The sequence below is a fragment of the Anopheles coustani genome, chromosome X (assembly GCF_943734705.1).
Source record: "Anopheles coustani chromosome X, idAnoCousDA_361_x.2, whole genome shotgun sequence".
Lineage (NCBI taxonomy): Eukaryota > Metazoa > Arthropoda > Insecta > Diptera > Culicidae > Anopheles > Anopheles coustani.
In genome coordinates this window covers 7651858-7672490 of record NC_071290.1, presented here as the reverse complement: position 1 = coordinate 7672490, position 20633 = coordinate 7651858, and the positions used below count along the sequence as shown (strand labels likewise).

General features: G+C 52.0%; 2 protein-coding genes across 2 annotated transcripts; both read left to right on the top strand.

Annotated features, from left to right (window-relative positions):
- Positions 1–4880: 4880 nt before the first annotated feature.
- On the top strand, positions 4881–12401 carry LOC131268975 (sushi, von Willebrand factor type A, EGF and pentraxin domain-containing protein 1-like). Its single transcript, XM_058271283.1, has 7 exons — positions 4881–6288; positions 6417–6680; positions 6810–8092; positions 8202–8346; positions 8428–10470; positions 10703–12163; positions 12244–12401. The coding sequence occupies exons 1-7, from the start codon at positions 4881–4883 to the stop codon at positions 12399–12401; spliced, it is 6762 nt and encodes a 2253-aa protein (XP_058127266.1).
- Positions 12402–13495: 1094 nt separating this feature from the next.
- On the top strand, positions 13496–20425 carry LOC131269728 (intraflagellar transport protein 140 homolog). Its single transcript, XM_058272224.1, has 7 exons — positions 13496–13671; positions 13738–14111; positions 14177–14398; positions 14466–15463; positions 16405–16697; positions 16776–18161; positions 18725–20425. The coding sequence occupies exons 1-7, from the start codon at positions 13525–13527 to the stop codon at positions 19784–19786; spliced, it is 4482 nt and encodes a 1493-aa protein (XP_058128207.1). The 5' UTR covers positions 13496–13524; the 3' UTR covers positions 19787–20425.
- The last annotated feature ends 208 nt before the right edge of the window (positions 20426–20633 follow it).

The window sequence follows — 20633 nt, the reverse complement described above, 5'->3', positions numbered from 1 at the left end:
AGCATTAGAACGGAAGGGTTTGATGTAATGGAGGAGGATAAAATACGGAGCTGCAGAAGACGATAGAAAAAAAAAACAACAAATATAGATAGATAGGAACAGGAACAGATGAAAACAAAAGGAGAAGTATGAAAGCAGAAGATAAAGTAAATTTATCTTTCGAAAACAATAAAAGTGGAAGCAGAAAAGGATCCAATCACACAAAAATGAAAAAAAAACACGAGATAATAATGTCTTTCCTATCTATTTTTCTACCGAGACTGTTTTCTGCAACCTCCGTATCCGTTTGCCGTGTAACAAGAAGCAAAAATGAGTCCGAGAACGAGATATATCAGGCTCTCGGATATAGTATTCGGAGTTGCGTAGGATGCGTTCGGCATGGGGCAGTAGATACAAACACACCTTAGGCTGGTAACTGAATCAATAGCATCGCTCGTCTCTTGCTATTCCCTACTCCACCTCACATCAACCACAATTTACTTACTTACCCTGACTTTATAATGAACAAAAATGAGCGAAGCGCAAAAGAAGCATGATACAAACAATAACCAGCAAAAAAAAACCCAGCATTGACTAAAAGTGCACAGAGATCAAAGGCAAAACATAAAATCAACAAAAAATACAAAGATTAATCAATTATATTATTATTATTCTATTAAATGTATTGTATTATATTTGAATCAATGAACATTACGAAACAACAATCAAGACGGGAGGATGAATCCAGTTATAATAAGAAGAAAGCTATTATCAATTGATCATTATCTGTAAACGATTTACGCACGGCGCAACGAAGGTGGGCGAATGTTGCAGAACTGGTGTAGGGACGAGTATTGCCGGATGCTTAGGTTTAAAGGGAAGTAACCGGAAGTGGGGACGCAAAGACGCGTTTACTCGAGTGGTGCCCTTGCATACTTTTAGACAAATTTTCCGATCACACAAGCATACCTAGGAGTTTTCAAATTAAATATGATGAACCGGTTGAGCGAAACGATGGCGGTGTGCATTTACTAGATGGCCGTTAGGTTTTGATGTTCGACAATTTTCTCACGCGGATCTTGGTTGTCACGTTCGCTTTGGAGCATCCCCGAGTACAATGATGAAAGTACAATGTTAGCTGTTTCTATTTACCGTATTCATATTTGCCCAATGTTATTTCCAAACCCTTTTTTTGTACATCTGGAAAGCTGCTTTCGTTTTTTATCTGATTGCGTCGAGACTGCAAACAGGAGTCTTATATAACAGCAAACCTCTACTTTTTCGAAGTTTGGCAAACAGAAGCAATAGATAAAGAGCTTTTTGACTTATGCAGCGTAATTTCCTAGTCGAACAGTGACCCTTATTTGTAGAAACTATTAGTTATTTTGGCTGTAGTGTTTCAAATACATTTCTTAAATTTATTTACACTACCCCTACGATATAGACGCCGCGGTCTAAGTACTGTTTTTTTAGTTTAAGTTTGCTCCCTCGTAGAGTGATGGATGAGAAAAAAAAGGTAGTCAAACATAGGGTATCTAGGAAAGAGAATATGAATTGCAAATGATGCACCGGAAATGGAACACAAGCAAAACAAATGTGAGCATGTTATAGCGAACATGATCCAAATCAACCGCAAAGCACACCTAAGCATCACAATATTCTGCAGTAGTGCGCAGCAAGCAAAACGCGAAAGAGATACTCAGCAGTCACTGACAACTATAGTACTATTTTTTGGCAATATTTACATAGAACTGGGGCAGAATGACAGTATTCGTAGATGTTGTATTAGCGTCAACAACATGGGTATGGCACGAGAAGGCACAAATTTCAACACAAACACACGCTACTTACTAACAAATTTGCAAGCTTAGTGTTCCCCCGCTTGGAAAATACTAAAGCACGGCAAAATGCGAATGTTCCAACCTTTATAGCTAGGGTTTAACAGTGTCGATCCAGTGGGCAGCGCTGGAGAAGCTTTTGGGCCCGACCCATCCTTGGTTTGAACTAGCCTCCCTCTCGGCGCACACAGGTCCTCAACTTCTCTACTTGTACAAAGCGACCAGATTAGCAACAAATTGAGCCGAAACGAACGACGGTGATGGTACCGCACTGCGAGGCTATAGCCAACAGACTTTGAATTGAGCGGAGACAGCAGACAACATGACATTCGTAGCTATACACTACAATATAACGTTTAGAAAACACAAACAGAGATAGGCACACCGAGAATAAAACAGGATTCATTATCAAGCACCGAAGCGTGGACACCGGTCAGGAGCCAATAGGATGTGATTTCTAAAGAATGTGGCGAGAGCGTAGGATCAACGATGGAAACCCTGGACTTATGGCATTTGCGGGACAGAAAGTATTTGTATGTGTGTGAGTGGGTGTGTGCGTGTAAGTATGTGTATGAACGTATGCGTGCGTTGTTCCAGTTTAGTTTTGCGCCCGCACTAGCGCGCGAATACAATCAGTTATCTCAGTTATCAAAGCAAGGTAAATTCAAATTATTGTGGGTAAAGTGTGCGGAAAAATATAGAATAGCAAGCAGTAGGATGAATAAAAATGAAAAGTGAAAATAAAAATCGGTGGAAGGCGTTAGGACAAAATGTCATAATTTTTGAAAGTAATATAACAAATTGAATGGAAGATAAAAATGAACGGTAGCAAGTATGCCAGCAGGAGATATTCTCAGGACAACTGGATGTCACACTAAAGAAGTTTTTCCTTGCATGCGGGGTTAGGTGTTTGGTTTGTTCCACCAATTTTATTTTGATTGTGGTTTTCTACTTTTCATCTTCCCGATCGGCTCTTAACAAACGTTCTATTTAAACAGTTACGTTGATCGAGCAACCACGAGTGTGACATGCTTTTCGACTTGTCGCACCAACATTTTTGAGGCATTTAAGCATCCTAAGTAGACCTTTTGCGTCCGGATGTGTGTAAGCGTGGACTTGGATTGGATATATCGTTAAAACCAGAAGCAAGAGATGATGGCAGGAAAGAAAGGTGATCGGTAGGAGGAAATTCTGGGAGAAAATGGAAAACAAAATGCGTAGGGAGAAGAAATGGAGTTCAAATAAAGGTTATAAAAAAAAACACATACAATACAAAAGATAGAGGGAGACAGAAAGAGAAAATTATGAATACATGTTGAACCAAAATTGAGAAAATGAATTCGATCTGCATGTAATTTAAAGAATACTTAAAGGAAGAAGAAAACTAAAAAAAAATTAAAATAATATTAAAACTATGAATCATAGGAAACATTACAAATAAATCGAGAAATAAACATATATTATTATACATAAAGCATATACAAATATATATACACTCACACATCGTTATGTGTATCTATACACATACTTCATATGAAACAATTATTACTGCATCAGATGGAAATATATAGGAACTTTACTCAAAAAAAACTTGGTAGACATGAAGGTAGCAAGCAGGGGACGATTAACTAGAGCAACTGCTTACTCAACAAACGAATATATAAAATTAAAACCCCTACTAAACGTAGCTATGACGATATAAAAGAGAAAAAAAAGCAACAAACGCTATCAGTTTCAACGCGGTCAGAACACACCTAAAGAAGGTTGAAAGTGCGAAGAGGATAGTATTTTGTCTGTGTACGGTAAGAAACAAAACACAACAAACACAAAAGAGCGGTACGAGAAGGGAAAACGATCAAATTTGAACTGGCAGTAGTGAAACGAAAGTTATCAGGTTTAAACAGAATCTGCTACCTTTCGTTAAATGCAGTGAACAGTAACAAAAAATAATTACAAACGTGATTTAAATGTGTATATATAAAAAAACGAAACACTCACACTAAGCTTAAAATGAAATGAACGGACGGTCATGAGAGAAATATAGAATACAACAAATTATAGACTTGTAATTATTACCCTGCACGTTTCGGTTGTTTCATTTCCCTTTTCATTAAAAGGAAGTGTCGAAAGAAAGATTTTATCAACTGTCAAGAAAAGCGACGCTGTTTCTATTATTTTGAGGATACTCTCCTCCTTCGAGAAAACACCTTTGAAAACGCACTGAATCATCTTTGTTATATGAAGAATAATAAAATAGAAGACTTTGGCCGATGTAAGCAGTGTTTTGAAGGTACCAATCCTTTGGGGAGTACGGAGTAGGGGAATGGTTTTATCACTGAACGTTGGTAGAATCGTCGTCCGGAGTGGGTTACGATGAGGTCGAAGATTGTGCGGTTTAGATTTATTTTGAAGCTGAACTAGGGCATGCAGTTGCGTCAGTGTAGACGCTTCCACAGTAGAGCGAGGACCGCCGAAGAAGTTACCTCGCTTCACCAAGTGTCTGAGCGTAAGTCTAAGGTTATGACATAAACTTTTTCACAGTTTCGGCTTATGATGAAAGATCGTCAGATTATGGTCGGAAACGAAAGATAGCACTTTGCTATGAAAGCGTTAAGGAAGATTTTTCTGGATTTCATATTCCAGAAAGGCTCTAAGTATGGCGGTATCTCATAGCAACTTTGATTGACCGTAGGTAACCTGACCACATATATCATGAGCTTGCTGCGGAAGTGGAGTTTGCAGTGCTACGAAGATTTGGGCATCGTGCACGGGTTTAAACGTCTCAATTTCTTTTGTTTTGTCTGTGTAGTGTTCGGGAACATATCTTTCATATTGTGATAAGAGCCGGCTTAGTTAGCTACGGCGTTGCTACGGGTTTAAGCGGGAATCTTCGACGCAGAGTGGCAAGGCGGTCGCGATTAGAATACAGGAAGTGCGAGTAGGGCGGGTTCTCTGGGCTGTGCGTCTGCCTTTGTGCCTCTGTACGAGAATTGAGTGCAGGAGAAAGACCTTCTACAATAAACTTCCACATTCAGTCGTTCCTCAAGCAGTAAGCAGATCGTAATGGTGGTGTTCCTTGCTAGATGGTGCTCGCTGTACGCGTTTCAGGTGTTGGCGTTGCATTTGCTAACGGTGTCGAACGTAGGAAGCTTGCGGCAGGAGGACACGTCAGCTACGCCGCCAACTTCCGATGCTAGTAGTTTGAGTTGGCCTGACGATGAGCTGGAGCTCAGCACGACGACGGTTGGTGGTGATAGCGTCGAACCGGACGAGTGGGTCACGGGCTCGACGGTCGATTTCTGGAGTCCCAAGAGCGTTGAGCTGAATGAGTCCTCGTCACCGCGGGTGGAGTTCGTGAATGGACGCTTCCGGAAGCACATTAACGAGCTGAAGATGGCTGGCGATCGGCTGGATATTGTGTTCCTGATCGACGCCAGCTCCAGTGTCGGTCCGAGCAACTTCCTCAGCGAGCTGCGGTTTGTTAAGAAGCTGCTGGCCGACCTGGACGTCAGTATGAACCGGACGCGCGTCGCTGTGGTGACGTTCAGCTCGCGAACGAAGGTGATGCGCCACGTGGACCAGATTTCGAACCCTCAGCCAGCGAACGACAAGTGTCTATTGCTCAACTATCAGCTGCCGGTGATTGAATACAGTGGAGGAGGAACCTACACCTACGGAGCCCTACGTGAGGCGGAGGCGATCTTCGAAAAGTCAACCGTATCAGGCGGTCCTGCCAACCCCCGTACTATCTTTCTCATCACCGATGGATACTCGAATGGGCCGAGTCCGATTCCGGTGGCGCAACGCCTGCAGTCGACCGGTGTGACGATGTTCGCCATCGGTATCGAGTCGGGTAACGACGCGGAGCTGGCCAGTCTGGTGACGTCTCCCGAGCATCGCTACCTGCTCACCAGCTTCGAGCAGTTTGAGACGCTCGTCCGACAGGCACTACACCACGACTACCGACCAGGTCCGTCGCTGCCAGTGGCTAACGCCACGCTCTGTGATACATTGTGTGAATCGGGGAGCTGTTGTGACGTCCGGGCAGTGTGCAGCTGTAGTTCCACTTCGGGACACTACCGGTGCGCCTGCGAACCTGGATATGGTGGGTCGGGGCTGCGAGGTCAATGCCAACCATGCCCAGTTGGGACGTTCTGGGTGGCGGGAGGACAGTGTGAACCGTGCCGCAGCTCACGCCATATAACTCTGCGACCAGGGGCTACCTCGGAGCGGGATTGCGTGTGTCCGCATGGCTACCAGGAGAACGAGGACGGACGGTGCGTTGCCATCACCTGCCCGAAGCTGCGTGCACCAGAACACGGCTACTTCGTGATGGACCCGAAGCCTTGTGGACAGGTGTTAAATGCGGCTTGCGGCACTCGATGCCGACCGGGCTATGAGCTGACCGGTAGCAGTATCAGACTGTGCCAGGAGAACGGCGAATGGTCCGGCACCGAGGTGAAGTGCACGAGTATGTATCTCTGAACTCAGTCATCATATAACCAACGACGATGGTTTTCCACTCAACCATATCTCCAAAGTGTCCTAAGTTTCGGTGCTCCATTGACCCTTTTTCTGTACATAATCTCCTTCTGATAGTGAAGAAATGTCCTCCGCTCAGCATTCCCTACTATGGCATGGCGGTATGCAGCAATCCCGATCTGGACCTCTTCTATGACTACACGCCACGCAACAAGTCCTTCCTGCAGAACTACAGTGTCACGGCCGAGCGGCTCACGGTGGCGATGCCTATCGACACGGAGTGTGCGTTCAAGTGCGGCCAGGGCTTCTACCTGAAGGGTTCCCACAATCGCTACTGTCTTCCGCTATCCAAGTGGGACGGTCTGCAGACGACTTGCACGCGTAAGTATGCGCGGATCAAAACAGACCACGCTGGAGAGCTTGTATGAAGTCTGAGGAAGATGTTTCCATTGCTAGGTTCATGTACCTAAGCTTATCGATTCTTCAATAATTCGTTTGTTTCACTATCAGAGATTCTGTGTCCTGCCCTGCCGAAGGTGGCATTCGGCACGTACGATCCAACCGACTGTGCTGAGGCAAAGTCGGCGTTCGGTGCCAACTGCACACTCGTGTGCGATTTTGGATTCGAGATGAAAGGTGGACCATCGACAAAGCAGTGCGGGGGTCGTCGAACCGGCGTGTGGAGCAAAACAAAGACACCACGCTGCATCGACATCGTACCGCCGTACATCGAGTGTCCGGGCAACTATACGGTGCTGCTGGACGACGACTACCCGTATGCGGTGGTCCGTCGACTCCAGCAGCCGTACGTGTTTGACAACAGTGGCGACAACTACACCTACTGGTCGAAGCCGGCACTCAAGGATGGTGGCAGTAGGCTGCCGCTGGGCGACCACCAGTTCACCTACGTCGCGGTGGACGCATTCAAGAACAAGGCCCGCTGTAGCTTCACCGTCTCGGTGATCGACCAGACACCGCCGGTGCTGGAGCAGTGTGTGGATCCCCCGGTGCAGTACATTAGCGACGCCAGTAACCCCCAGGAGCTGCTGGTACAGTGGGACGAACCGGTGGTGTACGACAACGCCGGCTCGGACAACGTGACGCTGACGGTGAGCCACAGTCCCGGGTATCTAGCGGTAGGTGTGCATCACGTCCTCTACCGGGCGGTGGACACCTCCGGCAATGAAGCCGAGTGCACGGTGAAGGTGGAGGTGCGTCAGTATAACTGCGAGGGACCGATCCCGGCGCCAGCTCATGGCGTGTCGGTGTGCGCGCAGAACACCACGCACGTGTGGTGCGAACTCAGCTGCATCGGTGAGTACGCGTTCCACGATCGCCAGGACGGTGGCGCGGTACGTATGGTGTGCGAGCGGGCCCGGCCGACCTGGGGCCAGCCACTGGCTATTCCGGAGTGCAGCGAAACGGTGCACCCAGTCGGTGTGGAGAAGGTACTGACGATCCGCCTGGACGGTGCCCCCGATCCGAGCCTCTGCGGCGACAAAGATGCCCAAGGTGAGGTTTCGGAAGCGTTCACCGAGGGGCTACGAGATGCGATGTGTGAGGGGCAGGAGGAATGCACCCTGCTAGCGACGGTACCATTCTGCTCCGGAACCATCGACACACCCACCACCGATGACTCGATGCGGTACCGGATCGTACGGCGAAGCGTTGTACCCACCGAGGATGACGCAGATACATCGAGCGGGGCCACGGTGAAAGTGGTTGTGTACAAGCGCATCTCCCAACAGCTCGGCATGTGGCGCCCCGATGGGAAGCAGTCGGAGAACATACGGGTAACTACGCTAGTTCACGAGTTTCTAATTTACATAGCTTCTCGCGGGTACGCGCTACTAGAGGACTGAAACGCGTTTGATCTTTCTTCCTCCACATCGGGTATTGCAGCGAATAAAAGAGGAGCTAGACAAAATCAACGCCAACAAAAAGTTGCGTCGTCGGCTGGGCACGCTCAACCTGGACCTCAGCGTGCTTAAGCTGGACGAGAAGATACGGTGCGCCAATGGGAGCATCGCCAGGAAGCTCGTTTGTGGTAGGTTCCATTGATACCGCGTCGATTGTCCCTTCATCGGCCGGGGGTGTACTAACTGTTTTTGTCCTCCTGCACCAACAGTTCACTGTCCACGGGGTACGTATCACAACCACACGACCAACAGTTGCAGCAGTTGCCCGCTGGGAACGTACAACGAGCAGACGGGTCAGTCGAGCTGTCTACCCTGCCCGAAGAATCACTCGACCCGGCGGCTCGGCTCGAAGCACTCGGTGGAGTGCAAACCGCAGTGTCCGCCCGGTACGGTCGCCAAGCTGAAGCCGGCGAAATCGGTCAAAGCGGGCAACCGGACGGGTGGAGCGGGCACGACGAGATACCACAAGACGCTGATGCCGTTCTGTCGCCAGTGTGAGCCGGGCTACTTCCAGGGTCAGTACAATCGGGCTCAGTGCCAGCCGTGCCCGGTGGGCCATAGCTCGGCCCGAGGATCGACGCGCGTTGCCGACTGCTTCCAGCTGCCGGAGCCGGGCAGTGGAAGGCCGTGCGAGAACGGGACGTCGCTGTGCGGACCAAACGGGCGGTGCGTTGTGGATCCGGCGGTTGCCGGCGGGTATGAGTGCGCCTGTGAGGGGCACGCCGTTGGAGCGCACTGCGAGAGGACGCTGGATGCGTGTGCGTCGGCACCGTGCTTCAATGGGGGACAGTGTCGGGTGCGCGGCACTGGCGGGTTCGAGTGTGTGTGCGTGCCTCCGCACACCGGTGGACCACTGTGCGAGCAGTATGTCGATCCGTGCAGGGTGGGATGGTGCGAGAACGGAGGAAGCTGCGTGGAGACGGAGGGTCGGGCCGTGTGCGAGTGTGCGGTGGGGTTCGAGGGAGCGCGCTGTGAACACCGCAAGGACTTCTGCGAGACGCGTCCGTGTGAGTCGGAGGGGATGTGCGTTAACGTCGGCGAGGGGTACAAGTGCGTGTGCCCACGGGGTAAGACGGGCCGCAGGTGTCAGCTGGAGCCGTGTGACTATATGCCTTGTCCGAGTGGCGCCCTCTGTCGGCATGGGGACGACGATGATCAGTTGCTAATCGTGCTGCAGGGTACGAGCGGTGTCAACCACTCGTCGCCCGTCTTCTCGGCCAGCTACCGGTGCGTCTGTCCCGCTGGTCTGCGGGATGTCAACTGTACTGTCGTGGACAACCCGTGCGAGACGACGCGGCGTGACTACTGCCGCAATGGCGGAACCTGTCAGCCGGTCAAGCTGCGCAAGGTTCGTGCGCCCTCGGGAGAAGACTACGACAGTGCGGAGGAGGACGATGAGGAGGCGTACCGGGCGGTACGATGTCACTGTCCACCCGGTTACTACGGGGATCGCTGTGAGCGTCACCCGTCGGTTGACTTGGTGCTCCACTTCCCGCCGGGGATGGGCGTGCACACGTACGCCAAGGTAGTGCCGACAGCTCAGGATGTTACCGCCTACCGTGCGATGGCGGTCTGCGGTTGGTATCAGACGGACGACGACTTCAACTACGGTGCCCTTGTCTCGTACGCTACGGCTCGCGAGGATAACGCACTGACACTCACCGACTACAGCGGGCTGGTGGTGTACGTGAACGGGGCACACGTCGTCACGAACGTATCGCTCAACGATGGCGAGTGGCACTTCTTGTGCCTATGCTGGACCAGCGACGCCGGTGGCCGGTACGAGCTGTTCCTCGACGGGGAGCTGCGTGCAGCTGGGACGAACCTGAGCGCCGGAGTTCCCGTACCAGCTGGAGGACTACTGGTGCTGGGCCAGGAACAGGATAGGCTGGGTGGCGGCTTCAGCGAGACGGAGTCGTACCGCGGCCGGATGGCGTATGTGGACGTTTGGACGCGTGCGCTTCCGGCATCGGAGGTACGTCACCTGTACCACACCTGCGAGCCGTACCATGGCGATCTGGTTCGCTGGACGGATGCGAAACTGCACACCGTAGGCGCGGTGCGCATGGAACCTTCCGGCTTTTGCAGATCCTGCCCGCGTAACCACTCGCTGCCGAACGGGTCGGTTCGGTACGATATGGCCCGACAGCAGGCACACTTCCAGTGCGACGAGGGATACGAGTTGATCGGACCGCCAAGCGCTAACTGCTTGCGCACGTCACGCTGGACTGTCGGTTCGCGTTTCTGCAAACGTAAGTACAAACTCTGTTGGCGATCCATCCGAGGTACTAATTAAGGTACTACATTTTGTGGAGTTATTTAGGAGATTTCATGTGGTCCCTCAGTGGGATTTGGAATTCTGACATTCCAGAATTAGATTTGATTGATGTGCGTTAGCCGTAACAAGTCATACACAAAATTTGTCGATTTCTTACACATAAAAGGATCATTTGTCATGTCTATTTGAATTATTCTTGGACCTAGTTATACGATGTGGAACCGTCGGGGCTCCTACAAACGGCCAGGTGGTGCTCTCCAAGACCAGCTACGGTGGTGAGGCGCGGTTCAGCTGTGACGAAGGGTTTGTACTAGCCGGTCTGAAGATACTCCACTGCACAACCAACGCTACCTGGTCTGGTCCAGTGCCGGAGTGCATCAGCATTCTCAAGTGTATCCCGCTAGCGCTGGATGAGTGTTCCGGGGTCGGTGCGATAATCTACGCCACAGAACGTGGCCCCATCGGTCGCACCCAGCCGGCGTACGATGTTGGCGTGCTAGCGGAGGTTCGGTGCGCCCCCGGATTCACGCTGGAGGGGGACAATCTGTTGACCTGCGACGAGGGTGGCCAGTGGGATCTACCACTCCCGGCTTGCTTGCCGCCCACGGTCCCGACGCAGACAACGCCAGCGAGCCTGATCATCCGCGTCAGCCGTCGACCGGACGTGCACTTCTGGAAGGGTCTGAAGGACTATCTGCTGCACGGTTGCTTCGCCGTGCGGCCTGTGTCGCCATTTTGCCACTTACCTGAGGCCGGCGGCAACTGGAGCGATTTGCAGGGGTTTTCCGTGCAGCGAGAGTCCGACCAGGGTTCGAGCATCGACGTGAAGCTGCTCTCGTTCCTGATGCGCTCCGTCCGGACGCACGGCAATACCTCTTCGGAGCGGTTGACACCGAACAGCTTGCTCCCGTACATTCTGTACGGTTCGCTCGACACGATCGCGTACGAGTCGCGCTTTCCGCCGCCGGTGGAGGATGTGTACCGGTTCGTAATCTGTCAGTTCATCGACGTCATCTTGATGGACCGGGAGCTCAACTACGACGGCGAGCTTGAGGTGGACATTGCGCTGGAGGAGAATACGAACGTGAAGATCAAGTACCTTCTGAAGCACGTCGTTCAGCCCCTCCACCGGCAGTACCAGCAGTGGGAGGAAGAGCGGAGCGCGAGGGAGGCGGCCGCCCTTCGGAAGATCATCGGACTTGCGCCGGAACTGCCCACACCGGCACCTCCGAAGCGCTGTCCCGTGCGCCTACTGCCGACTCCACCGATCGATGGTCGGGTGGTTGCGGTGGACCTGCAGAAGGTGCGCGTACCTCCAACGACCGGGACCGGACTCGAAGGGCTTCACCACAGCGAACTCCTGGCGGATGTTGGCGATCGCGTGCGCTACGGCTGCGTTGAGGGGTTCAGCATGCGTGGTTCCGGTGTCAGCGAGTGCGGCACAGATGGCCGCTGGACCTTGCCCGACGGCTTCTGCGAAGGGGCGTTGTGCGAGGACCCTCCGGTCCGGGCGAACATGCACATCGCACCCGAGTCGCTCGATACACACTACTACGTGGACGACGAGATCGAGTTCCGGTGTGCGGCCGGCTACGCCATCAAAGGACATCCGATCATCAAATGTCAGCACGACGGCCGTTGGACCCCTATCCTTTCTCGCTGTACACGTAAGTTCAGCCTTCAACCCCCTTTCAACCTACGATGCTTTTCTACCATAATATGTATACTTCCCACCCCGTTTTTTAAGGCATTTCCTGTGGACGCCCGAAGATTCCTCAAGGTGCTAAAATTCTCTCTGGGAACTCCTTCTTTTTCGGCGACGCACTAACGGTACGCTGCCATCAGCGTACGGTGGACATTGTATGTCAGGCCACTGGCCAGTGGACTCCTTTGGATGAGTGCTGAAGTGCTGATAAACAGGCCAACATGAAATAAATCTTTCATTAACCTCATTTTTGGAAATAATCTAAACCTTATATCGTTCGGAATCATGTTTTGTTAAACCGTTTAATAAAATTTACCGTAAATCTACTGTCAAAACGTTTCTTTAACAACCGTCACCAAAGCGTCTTAAATATTTAAATGTCTAAATTTGTTGCCTTTGAATCCATTCATAAATTCAATTGTGTTTCCACGACGTATCCCGTTATATGCCAGGGTACAAACCGACAGATGGTTGGCATACAATGGATTGTTTACGTTTGCGGTGCATGCTTCAAGGGCAAGGCATGTGACCGCTACGTACGGGAACACAAAAGATTCGTCAAACTTGACCGTGAAATGTACGCACCAACACAAGCGAAGAATAACATCGTGCAGCCTTGAGGAGTTGGTAGAGATGGGGTTCGGACATTTTTTTTGGAACCAGTCGGAACGGAAATACCGAACATACCACAGTGTGCCAATGTTGTGCATGAGACGTGTGTTTAGTCTTTCTTTCGATCAAAGGCTTACTAAACTTACCCCTTTGTGTACATAGAAACTTAGTCCACCCGTACAAGGTAGGGTCAGGTCTCAGTTAGGGTTCGAACCCACACCGCCGTAAAAAGCTTTATTTTAATGCTCGAATAACTAAACAAGCAATGTATTTAACGCATGGAAAACAAACGATAGAAATAGTTTCTAATTAATCACTACAAAGAAAAAATTAATAAAGAATTACAGAGCAATGACCAAAGCTGGTACGTCGGGGTGTCCAGAAAAGTAACCATTACGACCAATACAGCGGCAAAATGGACTACATAGAATGTTCATGTTATAATCATAGCTTCAAAGGAATGTTTGCAAAGCAATACGCCTACGCAGAGCGAATTTAAGAAATACTTCTGGTAGGAATAAACTAGGTTCATCTGCAATCGCAACTGGAACGGAGCGGGAAACCTAGGTTCGGCAGGGTGCTCGCATCGCTAGTTGCCATGGTAACGGTTGTTATGGTTTTGTCGTAAACAAACGCAACCTGATGGAGGATCAGCGTTTGCGTAGCTTTTAAAATAAAAAGTGATTTAGATGATATAGTTCCGAGTGCAGTATGACGCTTTATTTCGACACCAAAGTACAGTTTTTGGACAGCGAGGCAATCAGCACGGTCAGCTCATGGCACGCCGTGGAACCGATCTTTGCGGTGGCATCGTACAGCAATGAGCGTGGCGGTTCGGTGACTATCTTCGACGACACGGTACGGTGCAGCTGTGGCCGTTGAGGGTGCAGGTATTAATCGACCGGTTTTCCATGCACATCGTAGGGCATTCCGCTGCGCGATGTAACGTTTCCGGTGCACCCGACCTCGCAAGCCACCGTGCTCACCTGGCACCCGGAGCGAAAGATTCTGCTGACCGGCTGGGAGAACGGGGAAATCCACGCGTGGTTCGAGGGCAAGCGGGACTTTGCGACGGTGAACGGGCCGCACAAGTCGCCGATCATGCTGCTGGAGTTCAGCGAGAAGGGCGGCCGTGTCATAACGGCGGACGCGATGGGTGTGCTGACCGGTTGGCGGTTCGACGGACAGTCGCAGTTCCTCACCATGTTCAACCACGATCTGCGCGATCCCCTGCTGCACATTACCTTCCGCCGGTCGATCCAGAGCGCCAGCAGCAAGGAGCTTACCAACTTGGCGAGGTAGGTGGCGTTCCGTTCTGGGCGGCCTTCCATTTGACACGCTCGTGTCTGTTGTCTGTTTGCAGGGCCGCCGTTGCAGGCGATGAAGCTGCGCTCGATCAGCTGACAAGTTGGCGACCGCGGACGGCCGTACGCAACCTGGCGCATGCCAGCCTGCAGGACAACTATTGCTTCTACGCGTGCACGCAGGCGGGCATACTGTACTACATCAGCCAAACCGGCACCTGCACGGAGATTGTGCGAGGCGATAGCATTCCCATCACGCAGATACTGTGGCATCCGAAGCAGTAAGCTGTGGAGTAGCTGTTTGTTTGTTCTGTAGTGCTATTTTTAATTATTATCTACCTTTGCTAGAGACTCGATAGTGATTCTGATGGAGGACATCACGATCGGACACTACGAGGTGGACGCGAGTGGCCAGATTACCGAGCTCGACCGGGTGAAGCTGGCGGGCAAGGTGTCGGGCTCGAAGAGCGCCATCACGTGGGTGGCAGGCTGCGCGCTGGCCATTCTCACCGGCGACCTCTCCGTGCGCATCTGGGACATCGAGACGAACGACAACTACGTGCTGGCGATGGAGCTGCCTACGGCGAGCGGCGAGGACGGCAGCGGCCGACTGCCCGCGTCCGCCATGGAGGTGTTCACCTGCGTGGCCTACTGCCGGGATACGCACACGCTCAGTGCCGGCACCAGCCAGGGCAATCTGTACACCTGGCGGAGGATGAGCGGCGCTTACGGGCGCGTGTTCGCCAGCGCTCACGAGGCCGGTTGGCAGCTGACGAACGTGACGCCCGTCCGCGGCACAATCAAGAGTCTCACCTGGGGTACGACCGACACGAACCGACCGTGCATGATGGTCAACTGCCTGTCCAACGTGTTCATCCTCAAGGAGCAGGCGCTGCTGGCACGCCACACCCGCACCGTCTGGGCGACGCAGCGCAAATCCAACGAGCTGCTGCTCCGGCACGCCAGCGGCCGCGAGACGGTACTGCGCACGGACAGTTCCATCATCCACCTGGCGCTCAACGAGCTGCACATCGTGGTCACGAACGGTCGCTCGGTCGGCGTGTACCGTATCCAGCAGCCGTTACTGCACGGAAACACGGTCGGTGACACGCTCAGCAGCAGTGTCTCAACTGCACGCTCCGTGGCGATGTCCGAAGCAGGCGATGGAGGTGCCGACGAGCACGACCCGAACGCACTGCTAGCCACATTCGTGTGCAGCTTCGCGGTCGACTGCGTGTCCATCTACCTGTACGAGCAGAACATTGTCGCACTGGGAGTGGAGCAGGTCAAGATCTTCTCACTCAGCGGCGTGATCCTGCACGAAATCATTTTCAACGACAACGAAGGTAAGCTTTGGCACACGGTTCTGTTGTTTCATCTGCACTTTAACACTCTTTTAGGGCTGCTGGACGCAACTAGGCTTTCTTAATTGGTTTCGAACTGTGCGGATACTATCTGCTGGAGAGGTTTCTCTTGAAAGCGATAAGTAAACGCATCATTAACCTAAAAAGGTTTACAAGGAAAGCAGTTCCTACTTGCGCCTTATAGGTTGACGAATGGGAACCATTAGGTTCAATGCCCCCAAAAACAGTGTATGCCCTGCTTATCCCTTGATATTAATCCTTTGCAAGAATTCCAAGTCTTTCTAACTGGATTTCTTGAACTGAGACTTTTGCATTTGGCTTCAACAATGAAAATTGGGCAACATGTTTCGTTTCCTTCTCCTATTGTTCCTGCACTTTGCTCGAAACCTCTTTGATTGCTCCCATTTTATATAGATTTTCTTCTTTTGTTGCTTTCTATGAGTTCTTTTTGATTACCACTAGATTACCTTTTAGTTTTGTTTTTAAAACTGCTGTGTTTGCTACATTTATTGACTTGAAATGTTACCGCATTGATTGTTTCATAGTCGAACGCGGTCATGATTCATTTGTTCAGTTTTTAGGGCATACTAACAGTTTGAAGCTATTGTTTTATACGATGTGAGTTTCGTTGATTGTAGCTTCTAATATAATAGGGAATTAGGAAACAAAAAGCTAAGTTTTTCCACTTTCGCTTTCAAATTCCTCTTGCACATGTTCATGTTTGATTGAAGCAAACAGTTTTGGAATATTTGTTCTTGAGACCTTTCAAGATGTTGAGCTCTTCTGTCAAGTGTTATAAGTTTCACTAGACAAACGGCTTTCGTACAAACAGATTTTTTTTAATTGTTCATTTCAATTCGTTTTTTCAAAAACCATTATGCTTTCGTTCGTTTACTTAATTTAATTGAAATTTATACCTTCAGGCAAACCGATCGGCGTTGATCTGCTCGGGCCGTTTCTGACGATCTTCACGCTGAACGGCTTCATCAAGCTGTACGACGTGTCGCGGCACGAGATCAAGCTGCTGCTGCCGCCCAAGTGCGCGTACGACATGTTCGAGAGCTTCGGCGAGATCATCCACGCCAAGACGAACGCGACCGGCACGCACGTGGCGCTGACGATCGCCAACGAGCAGCTGGTGCCGGACGGGCGGCTTCACCTGTGGAACCTCGAGACGCACGTGCTCAGCCCGTGCGAGTTTCGCTCGCCCTCACCCGTTGCTGAGCGGCAGCAGCTGAATGGACGTGTGCGATGGGCCGCCAAGGAGGATGTTGCCACGACGACGACGAGTGAGGAGACGGGTGCGGGGCAGTGTCTGCCGGTTGGCTTCTACTGGGACACGGACGATGCGCGGCTGCTGGCGTGCGAAACGAAACCCTTGCCTAAGCAGCAGCAGCAGCAACAGCAGACGCTTTCAGGTGTACGTGCTTCACAGCCCGTGTCGCAGATACATGTGATGTTCGTGGACGCGCAGCGTTCGGAGTTGAAACAGCTGGAGGTGGTAGAGGCGAGTGGCGGAGGGATCGGTGGAGAAAGCCCTTCGGGAGAGCAGCAGCTGATTGGTCTGTGCGTACCGCACCTGGTGGTGCTGAAGAGGAACGAGATCGTGCGCCTGCCGTTGCGCGACTTCAAAGGGCTGGAAGCGTGCGACCTGGCCACCCGGGGTATGGTGCTGAACTTTAGCCTGAACGTGGCGCAGGAGAACATGGACCAGGCGTTCAGCTGCATACGCTCGCTGCGCTCGGACACGGTGTGGATGAACCTGGCCCGGCTGTGCGTGCAAACGGGGCGGCTGGATGTGGCGCGGGTTTGTTTGGGGCATCTGCGGCGGGCGCGGTCGGTGCGTGCGCTGCGCCGGGCGATGGAGGACGACACGCTCGAGCAGGAGGCCCGGGTGGCCGTGCTGGCGATCGAGCTGGACATGGTGAGCGAGGCGGAGGCGCTGTACAAGCGGTGCGGCCGGTACGATCTGCTGAACAAGCTGTACCAGGCGTCGGGCCGCTTCGACGAGGCGCTCGAGGTGGCGGAACACTTCGACCGGGTGCACCTGCGCAACACCTACCACCGGTACGCCGAATGGCTGAAGGAGAACGGCAAGACGCAGAAGGCGATCCAGTACTACGAGCGCACGAGCAGCCTGATGCACAACATCAGCCAGCTGCTGATCGACGATCCGGTCGCGCTGAAGAAGTACATGCAGCAGACGACCGACCCGGAGCTGCTGCGCTGGTGGGCGCAGTACGTCGAGAGCAGCGGCGACATGGAGGGCGCGTTCAAGATCTACCAGCGCTCGGAGGACTGGTTCGCGCAGGTGCGCATCCTCTGCTTCATCGGGCAGGTGGGGCGGGCGGACGAGATCGCGCGCACCAGCGGCGACCGGGCGGCCTGCTACCATCTCGGCCGCTACTACGAGAACAGCGGCAAGTTCGCGGAGGCGATCGGCTTCTACACGCGCGCCCAAACCTACGGCAACGCGGTACGCATCTGCAAGGAGAACGACCTGCAGGACGACCTCTGGACGGTGGCGTGTACGGCGCGCGCCCGCGACAAGGCGTCGGCGGCGGCGTACTTCGAGGAGGCCGGCGACTATCGGCGCGCCGTGGAGCTGTACCACCGCGCCGGCATGCTGCATAAGGCGGTCGAGATGGCGTTCAAGTCGCAGCAGCCCGAATCGCTGCAGGTTAGTGACCGTTTCGTGAGCTGGAAAACATATTCCAAATCATTCCAAGTGCTTCTCACTAGTGTTGAGTCAAGTAGCTCTCTTTAATGAACAGAGCGAACCACTCTCGCTCACCTTGTTGAACGGAGCGTAAGGGGTGACTCTTTCCCGAGGGAAACACCATTCTGAGCGCTATCGTAATCGCTCCAAAGAGCTCTACAGATCGTTAGCGATATTCGCTCCGGAAGAGTACTGTCGATCGTTATGGAGCGCTGTAGATCGTTTGGGTTTGTAAAGGTGTAAACGGTGACCAGTACTGTAGAAATTATTGAGAATAATATCTCTTAAATATCTTCTATATCGAAACGAAATCTTCTATATCAATCTCTTTCTCCAACTTAGAGCGTAAGAGCGCGCTCAGTTAAGTGAGCACTGGAGGTACCTCTTTCGCTCCCTACACAGCACTACTTTTAACATTGAGCCAAATCATTCCAAGTGAATTGTACTCTATTCCAACTCACTCACTCTGGATTATAACTCACGTTACTGCATATCAACTGACGTTGTTCTCATCATTACTGCAGGTGATCGCGTCCGAGCTGGATGCCGCCTCCGATCCGGAGCTGGTGGCACGCTGTGCCGACTTCTTCGTCGGCATCGAGCAGCCGTACAAGGCGGTGCAGCTGCTCGCCAACACCCGTCAGCTGCAGGCGGCCCTGGCGGTGTGTGCCGAGCACCGCGTCCCGCTCACGGAGTCGCTGGCCGAGGCACTAACGCCGGCCAAGGAGGCGGACGGGCTGGCGGAGGGTGAGCGGGTCGCAATCCTGCTCCGGCTCGGCGAGATCCTGCAGGAGCAGGGCGACTACCACTCGGCGACGAAGAAGTTCACCCAGGCCGGCGACAAGGTGCGCGCGATGAAGAGCCTGCTGAAGTCGGGCGACACCGACAAGATCATCTTTTTCGCCGGCATGTCGCGCCACAAGGAGGTGTACGTGATGGCGGCCAACTACCTGCAGGCGCTCAACTGGCAGAACGACGCCAAGATCCTCAAGCACATCGTCACGTTCTACACCAAGGGGCAGGCGTACAGCCAGCTGGCGAACTTCTACGCCAACTGCGCCCAGGCCGAGATCGACGAGTTCCGCGACTACGACAAGGCGCTGAACGCGCTGCAGGAGGCGGCCAAGTGTCTCGCCCGCTCGGTCCCTCCCTCCGCGCCGGCCGTCCTCGACACGCTGCACCAGGCGATGGCGGAGGTGCGCCGCGTCATCGAGCTGCAGGACGCCACCGAGCGGCGCGAGTACGCCAACGTCATCAAGCTGATCAAGGTGCGGCTGGAGGATCCGCAGCAGCCCGCCGAACCGCAGCCGCCGGTGCGCATCTGGGACCTGCTGACGCTGCTCGTCGAGTGTCTGGTCGCGACCGGGCAGCACCCGGAGGCGCTCCACTACGTGCGGGAGCTCGCCCAGCGCAAACCGGACTGGTACCATCAGGAGCTGCTCGACAAGGCGGTGCTCGATCGGCTCGTCGCCGAAACCGGCGTCAACCTCGAGCCGTACGTCAACGTGGCGAAGGCGAAGCGACCGGCAACGGCCACCATCTCCAGCATGAGCGATGACGAGGAAATTCAGGAGGAGTTCGAGTAGCTCACTCCAAACTGCGCCTTCGTGATATTTATTGATCATCAGTATTTATTTGTTAATTGCCGCTCGTTCTGTTCCCCCGGAGTACGTCTCAGTAGAAAGTAGCGTTTGTTTACGATCTAGATCTGATATTTTTATCTCACTTTATTTATTTCAAACAAACATCTTGTAATGCATTCCATTTTCATTCCTTCGCCGTGCGTGCAATTCTTGAAAAACAACTTGACAGGCAGGTTTCACAAGAACTCCAGCTTAATGTGGACAAGTATTCCTACAAACGAGCTTACTTAAGCTTAGTTCAACATGAACTGTTACTCAGGAGGTTGATGAAGAACATTTTTTAGAACATTTTCAAACCTTGTTTTGTAACTCGCCGAGCAGGAAAACATTGTTTGACGTCATTTGATCGACTATGGTTGCGACGAATGTCTTAAACATTTGTCTCGGTTTAGCACATTACAGAGCATGTTTTATTTAACTTCTCAATCCCGAGTGCATCTGTAACTTTGAGGACGACTGTATTAGAATACAAAGAACGTAGAAATAGAGGAACGAAACCAGTTCGAAACGTGTTAGGAGAATATTGTAATGTTAAAAGTGACCCGTCCATCGTGCTAATATGATTATTGCACAGACTCCTAAATAAAAAAGTAGTTTTTCAGTAAGTAGTGGGTTTAATATTAAAGTAATTTGAGTAATTCCAACAGGTTTTCGATGGACCTTATTATAGTTCGGACTGTTTGCAGAAAGTAAACAGGATAGATCTGGAATGACAGAATGATAAAAGGATTAACCGCATGCAGTCTGCTAATGAAATCAAGACGGTCCAAGCGAACCGTTCGTACTGACG

What these genes read in the sequence shown, in the direction of transcription:
- LOC131268975 (XM_058271283.1), top strand. Translation starts at nt 4,881, where the DNA reads ATGGTGGTGTTCCTTGCTAGATGGTGCTCGCTGTACGCGTTTCAGGTG. An exon ending in CACCGAGGTGAAGTGCACGA is followed by an intron (nt 6,289 to 6,416) that starts GTATGTATCTCT and finishes TCCTTCTGATAG; the next exon opens with TGAAGAAATGTCCTCCGCTC. An exon ending in TCTGCAGACGACTTGCACGC is followed by an intron (nt 6,681 to 6,809) that starts GTAAGTATGCGC and finishes TTTCACTATCAG; the next exon opens with AGATTCTGTGTCCTGCCCTG.
- LOC131269728 (XM_058272224.1), top strand. Translation starts at nt 13,525, where the DNA reads ATGACGCTTTATTTCGACACCAAAGTACAGTTTTTGGACAGCGAGGCA. An exon ending in ATACTGTGGCATCCGAAGCA is followed by an intron (nt 14,399 to 14,465) that starts GTAAGCTGTGGA and finishes TACCTTTGCTAG; the next exon opens with AGACTCGATAGTGATTCTGA. An exon ending in CATTTTCAACGACAACGAAG is followed by an intron (nt 15,464 to 16,404) that starts GTAAGCTTTGGC and finishes TTATACCTTCAG; the next exon opens with GCAAACCGATCGGCGTTGAT.